General features: G+C 43.4%; 1 protein-coding gene across 16 annotated transcripts in view; it reads left to right on the forward strand.

The window, feature by feature from the left end:
* CADPS (calcium dependent secretion activator) overlaps positions 1–10,869 on the forward strand; it is a 479,657-nt gene that overhangs the window by 428,051 nt on the left and 40,737 nt on the right. For all 16 annotated transcript variants that reach the window (XM_060163968.1, XM_060163967.1, XM_060163973.1 and 13 more), the window contains one exon: positions 5,484–5,516. In XM_060163968.1, the coding sequence (XP_060019951.1) occupies positions 5,484–5,516 (33 nt within the window). The remainder of the gene's footprint in view (positions 1–5,483; positions 5,517–10,869) is intronic.

Here is a 10,869-nt window from a genome sequence, read left to right on the forward strand (position 1 = left end):
AACTCAGGTCCCCTTATTAGGACCAGGCAGAAGAAAATCCCTTAGTCATCAGCATTGTGAAAATCCTGGAATGGTGAGTGTTCAATGAAAAGATTACCTTTGGGCACCTGAAAAATAATGGAGGAGCTCAACAGAGTAACCATTAAGGCTGTCCACACACGCTAAGTCAGGTGGAGGGTCGAGGTAATTAGCTGGGACATTCAAAGCCAGAGAAACTGTGTTGGACCTTCTGCCCTGACTGAGTCGGTGCAGATAATTATTCAAATCTCTCAGACATTTTTCCTGGAGAGGCCATTTTAGGTTGTGTCTACACACACAAAGAAACAAGACTTAAATATGACTGGTTTGATAGGTTGTTTTTTTTTCAACTGAATAATAGGGAGCTTAAGGGATGGGAGGTTCAAAGCTATAACTTATTAGCTGTGTGACTTTAAGCCAAATTGCTTCCTTTCTGTTAGCCTCAGTTTTGTCAACTGTAAAATGGGACTCTTAATGGGACCCTTTTCCAGAGGTCGTTGTGAGGATTAAATATAACATATGCAATCTTACTAACTCATCTCCTGGCAAGTCGAAAGCACTCAAGAAATGTAACTTACAGTTATGAATTGTTGGATGGACATGACTTATTCTGGGTGTTTAGAGAGATTGTGCATTAAGACAGCATCCAAGGAAGGCACTAAAAATCAAGGAACAATTGCCTTTACCTACAGTCCCAAATGCAGTGCCTTGGACCTAAGACTCGGTCTTTGCTGCAGGCCTATGAAAATGTGAACAGGTTGCTCACTGACAGCTCATCTTCCCACCTTCACCCTTGGTCTCCATCAGACTCTTATAGTTTGTGTCTCTTTTTCGAACCTGCCTTCCCAGAACTGGCTCTGTCTGGCCGAGGGGTGGGGGTGGGGTGTTCATGGATACTGCTAGAGAAGGGACGTTCTTTGTCCCACCAGAGGGGATGGTGAGAAAGCAGGGACACCAGGAAGTGAAGTCTGGCTGAAGTTACAGTTCTTGTCTCTCCCGTGAGGGCAGTTGAGTCCCTGCAGAAAAAGGACGCCAGACCAGGTGTCTGGGGCAAACGCCTCTCCCGCAGCCTTCTCTCCTATGCCCTGGGACGTTTGGCTTTGTACCGGAGAGAAGTAGGGATGTGCGATTGAATATACAGAGCGCCCTGGCTTGGGGAACTGCCCTCTCACTCATGCCCTGGCTTGGGCAGCCTGAGGGAGGGAGCAGAGGTCTTTGCTGCTGCCTCAGTGTTCTGGAGAGAAGTCCAGTGCGTACGGTGTTCATGGAATTGGCAGGAAGTTTGCCAGACTGAAGACCAGCTCAGATGCCTCCTGGTAACCTGAGGAGATCCCAGCATCCTTTTCATGGCAAGAAATTGCCCGTGGGCTAGAGGTGAGCAGTGAAACTGTCGCCACGACCGCCAAGCTAAGGAGGAGAGGCTCTAGCTATACCAGTAAGGCGATATTGCCAGTAAGAAGAGGTGCATTTATTAGCTTTTACCATGTCCCCAGCTCTGTTCTGTACTCTTGGATGGATTACCTCACTCAGTCCTCTCCATATTCCTTCGAGAAACATTATAATTGTCCCATTTGCAGAGGAGGCTCAGAAGTTAACTCGGTCAGAGTCACCAAGCTAGAAAATGGCAAAGCCCGACTTCTGACCCTGCCAATCTTCAGCCCAACCTTTTAGCCACTTCACCAAGAAGAGTTCTTTTAAAGTTAAAAAAGAAATGAAAATTACACACAAACCCACACACTTTTGACAGCCCTTGATGGGAAAAAACGCATAATGACAACATTTTATAAAATAGGTTGTGCTTTTTAAGAAATCTGTATTTTATTCATCAAAACAACATGTATATGTAATGGGAAATAGTCTTGTGTAGATTACAAGGTCAGTTGTTTATTTGATCTAGACAGTGTCTGGTGTGCGCTTGGACTTTCTGACCCTTGGCAATAATTCCAAACCCTTAGTGGGTTGGGAGGATCTGGTCCTTCCTCTCTACTTAGAGTATAGCTGGCCAAAAACATGGTCAGTCCTATGGATACTTCAAAGAAACATGATGCTTAAAAAGGTAGCACTGTTGACATTAGGCAGGAGAGGGTTCTAGGGACCAGAGTTCTGATCCTGGTTCTGTCAGTTTATTCACTCTGCTATATCCCAACATGTACACTGTAAAAAAAGAAAAAGAAAAAAAAAAAACAGAACTGATGACAGCTTTCTACCTCTTAAGGAGGTGAGCAACAGAGACCAGCCTTACAGGTCACCTCTCGCATAAGGAAAGTCTCACATCGGAGCATCCTACATACCTCCTGCTTGAGCTCCTCCAGCAAGGAGGGGTTTTTTTGGTTTTTTTTTTCAGCAATGAGTTCTTGATCACCAGAGATAGCCAGTGCCTGGCTAGACTGAGATAGCTGTTCGTACCTTCTTCTGGGGCCCCGTCATGTTACTCATTCGTCCTGATTCTATGCTCTAGAACCACCGTGACCAAGTTCAACCCTTCAACATTGAAGGTCCTTGGTTAACCACGTGAACGTTTTCATTTCATTTGCCGTTAGCCCTTCCTCTTCCAGGCAAGATGCCTTCTCCTTTACTTTTCTTGTAGAAGACACTTCTAGACGGCCCTGTATCCTCAACATCTTTCTTCAAGTTCAATGGCCAGGACCAAAAAATGATACAATCCTAATAGGACCACGGTTTACTCTGAGCTGTTTTTTCCTGTTTTTATGGGATGGGAGAAAGATCCATAAGACTAAATGCAAGTCAGCAGTTAACCAGATTTTAAAAAAGACCAACAAACTGAAGGCTAGTGCATGTAGGAGAGGGGATGGTTTCCGTCATGACATAGAGCTTGCCTTATCTTCTGCTTTGAAAGGAATAGACTTCGGCTGGTGTCATTTTCTGGGTTGAAACTGCGTGTTGGTGGTAAGAGTGGGTGTGTTTAAAGGTTGATCATTTCAGCTGTACCAAAACTCCTACCAACTGCGAAGCACTAAGTCTACAGAGGGAAGGAGGCAATTTGTAGCTGAGAAGAAATTGTTTTGTCAGCACCTGCCCTGACCACTGATACTTAAATTCCTCATACTTTCTGCCACTGATGAAAAGACCAGGAGTTCAAAAGGAAAAAGTGGGGCTCGGGAGACCCTCATGTGAGTCCAGGCTTCTCTGTCTTCTGGCTCAGATCATGATGAAATAAATTCTTAAATTCTGTGGGTTTTAGTGTTCTCAATAGTGAATAGATAAACAATTAATAGCCACCCTTTTGCAGGGTGGCTTAGAGAAGAAACAGTACGTGAAAGTGCTTTGCAAAGTGCAAAACATCATACAAATGTTATATATTAATGTACATAGAGGAGATTTGAAAGGAAAGCCGCCTTCTTGCGCAAACGAAATTCTAGAACAGGGATAAAGAGGAAAGATTTCGGGTTGAGAATCATTTAGTAAAATGTTATTTAGGCAAATTCTGGAAAGCTTTCCTCATACCCCCCTTAATGGTCCGGAGTGGTTTCCTTCACTCACCAAGCTTTGCAAGCATCCAGCTTTATATGCAACCCTGTTGGCCTTCAGACTAACTCAGGCAGTGGCTTCTCAATCTGGTCTGTTTATTCCTCAACCATCGTGAAGCCGGCACTGGTCACTAGCTTTTCCTCCTTCCTTCTACAAATTTTCCCTGAGTACCCTTTCTAAGCTGGGTAACAAGTGAGTCACTGGGGAGACAGCTAGGGACAAGACATGACATTCTGTGGGAGACAGACATGGGACCAAAATTACTGAATTGAGATTGCAATCAGTGCTGCAAAGGGAAAAAATGTCGGGTTCTGAGAGAATCTGTAACTGGAGACTCTAGGAATCATCCTGGGTGCTGGCGATGATTCCAGGAGACAGAATGCATTGCCCTCTTAATAATTAATTGATGTGTGTTCCGCCCTTTAAAGTTTATGAAACACTTCCCCGTACATTTTGTCACTTGATCACGCTCTCAGCCCTACAGAGTACACAGTGGTATCACCTTGTTCTAGAAATAGAGAAACCCAGGCAAAGAGACTCGAAGTGATGATCCCAAGGTCAACTAATTCTATCACTTACAGAACTTTTGACTCTAAATCCTGGACTCTTTCCACCCCACCCATTGGCTCACTGACTTCTTTCTTGAGATTTGACATTTTGAAAAGTGGCTTTGAGAAAATAGCAACAGGGAGAAACACTCCCCTGGATACTTTCCTCGGAGACATGGGGGTAGAGGTAGTGACTCCCAATACTGGTCTCAGCCAGGTGGCAAGAGGCAGCCCACCTGAGATGTGAAAAGACATCCTAAGTGCTGGGTGTGCACCGCAGTCTTGGTACTTGCCGACAGAACTGAAAACGCTCCTCTGATCCCAAATGTAGCCCCTTGGTCTTACCTGTGCTAAGTGGAACGTGTGTGACCCGAGTCAAAATGAAACGCATAGAATATCAGACATCCTCCTCAGGTTCTATTCCTCAAACCCAGCTGTTCATTGACTTCTCACAGGACCCAGAGCCCCGCCAGATCTGCTTGTGAATCGATCCTCTCAGCCCCCATTTATTCTGTGCTTGCTGTGTCCCAGGACTGTGTGTGTGTTCACCCTTGTATCGACCTGCTGCAACAGTTACCTCATGGTATCTGCATTTTGCAGATGAGGTAACTGAGGCTCAGAGAGAAGAAGTCACTTGTCCAAGGCCACACAGCTTGTAAGTCGTAGAGCTTGGATTTGAACCCAGATCTGACTCCAAATTCCATGCTCTCAAACACTGTACCTACTCCACCACACTCCCTCCACCAGAACTGAAAATAAATGTCATACCCTCTTCCTGCACTTCCCTTCTGGGTTTTTTATTATTTAAAACCAGGAGACATAACAACAGCCTTGGGACAGTTTTGAACGGCTCTGGTACCCTCCCAACCCCCTCCCACAGACACCCATCTCCCTCTGGGTCAAGGGTGCCCACCCGCTACATCCCCTTCTCTAGAAGAGAGTTACTGGAAAATGAGAACTCAAAGATTCAATTAGGACAAACCTGTAGCCAGATTATACAAAGACCCCAAGGTACAGGAAGTGACAGTGGACTTAACTGCTTTTCTGGACTGGCGAGCCCTCCACTCAATGGTCTGGGTTTAGCTACAGTCATTCTTCTCCCTTTGAAAGGGAGGGAGGAAAATGCAGATCTCCCACACCAGCTACAGAAGCTCAGTAAAAATGTTGCTGTCGTTTTCTCTTTCCTTCTCCCTCCCTCCCTCCCTCTCTCTCCTCTCCCTCTCTCTCTTTCTCTCCAAAGCAGTGGGTCTGGCTTGCAGGGTAAAAAAAATTAGCAAACAGATTTTATTTTTTTAGTACCTTTCTGTGTTTCCTGGTCAGCTCCGTCTGCCAGCATATTGTTTTAACTCTGATGGTGATACAGCATTGAGCTGTGAACAATTAAACATAAACACCACCCTCACTTCCATCCTCTTCTTTCCTCCTTAGGTGAAGGCAGCTTCCAAATATGTGGATGTACCTGTGAGTATTTGAAAAATGTTTTTGTGGGTGTTTTGGCTTTCGTGAGAATTTTGATGGTGCTCTTTTCATTAGTTGCTACTAAACTGTATAGTCAAAAGGAAGCGAAGAATATTTCACAGTAAAATTGTTTTGAGATGAGAAGAGGGTAGGAAACTGTAGTTTCCTTCAACAGGAAAAAGAGATCCTATTTTGAGGGTAAACCCAGTTCACTTTCATTTCCGTTTTCATTGGTTTCTCTGGTATATTTCATTCTGTTATCATCCAGCTCCCTTCCCCTCCTGCCTGCACACCTTGGGAGCAGGGCCTTAGGCAGAAATTTGCACAAGGGTGCCAGTGATTTTTTAAAACAAATAAATTCGGAATTTGTTCATTTTGGGGTCAATTCTGCAATTGTTTTAAGGGAAACTTACAAAGCTGCTTATAATTAGTGCAGACCTCGTTAATGAAGGGCACTCTCCAAGTTCACAGATAAAGCACTCAAAGTTGCCCAGAATTTACATTTAAATTGAGGTTAAGTTCTACACATGAATGCTAGAGTGTGGGATTACCTGTGATAAATCAGGATACATTTATAGACAGACTTTGCCCTGCCTATTAGCAAAATAGAATTGGAGAGATTTAAATATATTCCAGTGAAGGAGAAAAGAAAATGATTCTGTTTCTCCATTTCTAACAAAAGAGGTGTGAGTCTATTATAAAATATTAAATTTAGAGAGCTTATCTCAACAGCCACCAACGGGCTTGTTCCGAGGGTTTCTCATTCTGAACGTGATTAAGTACCCTCCTTGTTCAAATACTTATTTGTTAAAATTTGTTTTTTTTCTAAAAGGATTTATATTAACATTTAAATTCATTTCCCCAGGAAGCTAAGTGTGTAATGGTTTATTGGCTTATTTCTCAAAGGATGGCAAAATGGAAAATTGGAGTGAGTTTAGCATTAGCATACATTTTGTTTGTTTAATGAAAGAATGTACAATCAATAATTATGCTTTGAATTTATATAATACTTCTTATTGGGGGACCTCCGACTCCTGCACCTAGATAGTCCTTATAATAGAGAAGAGGAAAAGGTCACATACCTGGAGCAAGGAGAGAAGTTAAGTAATTTATTTTCCCAAGCCCCAAAGTAGAAACTTTCAGTTCACAGGGAGCAAACTACTCAAATTCTCTGAGCTGGTTCTCCATCCTTAAAATAAAGATAATAATACCCACGTCACAGACTTGCTGTGCAGATGATATGGTCCATATATGGGATGCTCAGCACTGTACCTGGCACTCACTAGATATTTCAGCATCAGCAGCAAGGCCCTTGGGTTGAGGGAGGGGCGAGGGAGTGCTCTGCGCTATTGCACAGGGTCGGAGCGGGGGGTGAATTTGCTGACATCCACCCTGGCCTGCACTGGGCTTCAACAGTAATAGAAATGGAAATTCTAGTCCTCAACCCGAAGATCTGGTAGCTGAAGTCTGTTTTCTCTTATACCTCAAAGCAGAGGGGAGATCTCACCGGTGAGATATAAACAGGTGACCGGGTAGGCAAAACCCAAATACTTGGGGAAAAAAATGATCTGGCTGAAATTATTGAGGAGGTCAGATTATCTGGGGTAGGTCAGAAAGTCAAGTATCGGCAATGTTAATTGGTTCAACCTACTTCCTGCCAGCCAGGCTCAGATTCATTGTAAAGATGAGGAAAAAATGGACTCTACGTCAAGGTGAAAGGGAACAAAAATCAATGAGCCAAGTTTCGGCCCTCCAGGGAGGCAGAAGAAAAGGATGCAGTATGTCCCAAAATGGGGTGCATTTCCCACCGGTGATATACAGTACCATAGAAACAGAAACGGCCGCTAAGCCTTACGAAGCAGCCACTGTGTGCCAGGCGCCGTTCAGAGTGCTTTACGCTTAACCTTCACAACAATCCCACTGTAAGGTGAGGATACAGTGGCACAGAGAGGTTGACGTGCTGAGGATCCCACAGGTGATAAGGAGCAGAGCTGGGACTTAAACCATGCTCTTAAACACTACCTCATTTGCAAGATGATTTCCTTTAGTGCACGGAGAAGCATCTCTGTTTGGATAACTGAGAAGTTATTTTAGTGAGTATTAGAAAAAAATACGATCGGCACATCAAACGTGCTCTCTCACCATGATTTCACCACTTAGTACAGCTTGGGACAAAGCTAAACTTTAAAATTAAGTTCGCTAAAGTATTTTTGTAACAGACGGTGTTATAATAAGTTTTAACAAATAAACAATTTTCTAGAAAATGATCGTACAAAATACACAGGTGCTACCTGTACGTTGTTCACATAGGGTAAATAGTCATCATTTACGTCTCAAAACAACCCTATGAAGGGAGTAATATGATCGTCCTGTGTCACAGCTGAGGAAACTGAGGCGCAGGGAGGTTAAGTGGCTGTCAAGGTCACCTGTCGAGTAAATGGGAGCGTGAAGAGTCACGTGCTTGCAGTCTGATGTATAGAGCCTGCTAGCACTGGCTCCCAAAAGTCAATTGCGTGCATTTCTTTCCAACTCTGCCTTCAGTGAGGGCACTTTGGTAGCTCAGACTCAGCCATGGAGGGAGTATTTACACCACAGAAACTGGCGAGCACCTCAGATCAAGGTTTGCTGTTTTGTTTCATTGTTTTTGTTTTGAAGAGTCAGTTGACCGGCTCACCAGCAAATATCACCTATTTAATCAGTGGTCCCCAAACCAGAATGTGCAGAGGTGATACTTGGCAAGGGTTTTTTGGTTTGTTTTTGTGAGGTTTTTTTTTTAGTAGAGATTCCCAGCCCCTTGCCTCCAGAGATTCTGATTCAATCGTTCTGGGGTAAAGCCTGGAAATCTCTTTCTAGAACAGCTCTCCACCTGATTCTGATAGATGGTGCAAGTTTGGGAACCAGTGATTCTGGACCTTGGTGTTGTATATTGGAAACATCTGGGGAGGTTTTACGAGGGGTAGCCTGAGGTTGCTTGCCAACTTAAAGCAGAATCTCTGGGTATGGGGTCTAGACATCAGTTTTGTTTGTTGGTTTGGTTCTTGTTTTTTAGGCATCAGGTTTTTTCTTTAAAGCTTCCCATATCCTTCTCATTTGCAGCCAGGTTTAAGAACCGTTGGCTAAAATCACCTTTCAAGTTTCTTCTAGCTCTGAAGACTGAGTTGACCTCTGTTGCCCTGTGAGGTTTTTAGCACACGGTTTATTGGTTTAGTTCCTTGTGGGGACTAGTATTTAGTTACCTCAGAGGTTTGTCTCTTAATTATCGACACTAAGAGAGAGAAGCGCTGTTACCGGGTCATTCAAAACATTGCATAATCCCCAAAGCATATCTCTTTGTCTTAGATGGAGTGTTCGACCCTTCAGTTCAGAGCAGATTTGCATTCCTAATTAGGGCTTGCTTAAGATGCCGAAAATTTGAATTTGTTTTCCTCAAGCTCAGCAATATCCTGGGAGGAGCAAGCTACAGTTAAAATGTCCTGTTTCTTCCAAGCCACCAAGTGGCTTCTTCACAAACAATGTCTTCCACACATGCATGGAGTTAACTATACAGACATTTATGTAGTCGTTGTTTGTTTAATTATTTCCTAACATCTATATCCTATGCCATCAGTCTGTCCAAGCCGCACTTAGAATAAACAATGGAATTGTGAGATATTACACACCGTCACCTGAAGTCTTTCCCATGGTGACTAGATAGCCATGTGGTATAAGGCTTCATTTACCTAATAGCATCAGTTGTTTAGTCAAGAATATTTTCCATCTACAACTACAAGTTAGCTTGTTGGTCGGTGGACAGTTTTTATTTTAACCATTTTGGTTGAAAACCTGCTTAGAATGCATTGCACAGCCTTCCCTGCCTTTTTCAATAGGGAGCCGACAGTCCTTGAACGGTTTCCCTGTGATCAAGGATCACCATTGTGACTGTGTCTTTCCCCAGTGGCCCCGCTCCCCTGAGGACCTCTCAAGGTATAGGGGCGTCTGCCCTTCATAGCCCCAAACCTCAGGGGATGCTGAATATACGTGTCTGGTGCTCCAGTTCGGCAGCCTTCTCCCTCAAGCTCAGGCTATCTCGAAAAGTGAGAGCTTTAATCAACACACCTGTTTCAAATAAGTCCCCTCATCCCCCTTCCTGGTCCCCCAAAGGATGGAAAACAGACCTGTTAGAACTGGACGTAAAGCTGGTTAAAATGGAAGATGGTTGTGAGTGGGGAACCAGGGGACTCTGAGAAAACACATTTCCATGCAGAGACTTTGTCATTTTTATTTTGACGTTGGTTTCTCTGAAGTTGGTTTCTCTGAAGCCCTTTCGTTCTTCTTGGTTCCAAAGATAGGTAAGGTCATGAAGTGATAAATCGTGTGGGGGGGGGAAGAATCATAGTGGCTCATGTTTGTATAGCAATTTAGGACCTTTGAGGCATTTTAACATCCATTATTTTAGCTGACGATCACAACAATCCTTGAAGGTAAGTAGGGGAACTATTATTAATCCCATTTTACAGGCGGTATAACCAAGGCCCAGAGAAATTGAAATGATTTTCACAAGCTCCAGTGTGTGGGGGATCCAATAAAAATCCATGTAGTGTGACTGAGGAGTCTAAAAAAGGAGGTGGGACAGGGGCTTATTCATTCATGATTTTGTTCATTTGGCAAGTATTTACTGAGCACCTACTATGTGCCAGTTCTCATTTATATGCTGAGGACACAATAGAAAATAGAGCCAATAAAGTCCCTGTATTCATGGAGCTTATGTGCTAGTGGGAGAAGACAATAAAATAAATATATAATACAGTGTCAGGTATTGGTGAGTTCTATGAAGAAAAAAGAGTCAAAAGATAGAGACTCATGGAGTTCACCTGGGTGAGCTGAACCGCACTGATGTTTTTACCAAGGTTTTTAAAACATAAATGAAATGTCCCTTTGAGGACAGTAATTTAGTGAAAAGAGAAGGAGTGGTGAAAATAACCATTATTGTAGATCACTGTTGTGGTTACAAACATGTCTGCTGAATTTGGCTTTGAATCTTAGCTCTAAGACGGCTGCATGTGTCCAGGAAAGGGTTATATCTGCCACAAGCATCACCAGGGAAGAAATGGAAACAATAATAATGTTTCTCAAGTGCCCCAGGTAGGGGTCCCCATTCCCACTGAGAATGCCCTGTGATGTGTGGCTGCCGAAGGGAGAGGAGAAGAGGGATGCCAGTTTAGAACTGATAGCTATCACTTGCATCTCATTGGAGAACCTCTGTTGTTTTGTATCATAAAACTGCAACAATTATAGGACCATCACACAACCTGAAAATTGCCTGAAAGTGTAACAGTTGACTACTGTGGCTTTGAGTGGTCCTCATTGTTTTTCAAAT

This window comes from Lagenorhynchus albirostris, chromosome 10 (assembly GCF_949774975.1).
Source record: "Lagenorhynchus albirostris chromosome 10, mLagAlb1.1, whole genome shotgun sequence".
In the NCBI taxonomy this organism is placed as follows: domain Eukaryota; kingdom Metazoa; phylum Chordata; class Mammalia; order Artiodactyla; family Delphinidae; genus Lagenorhynchus; species Lagenorhynchus albirostris.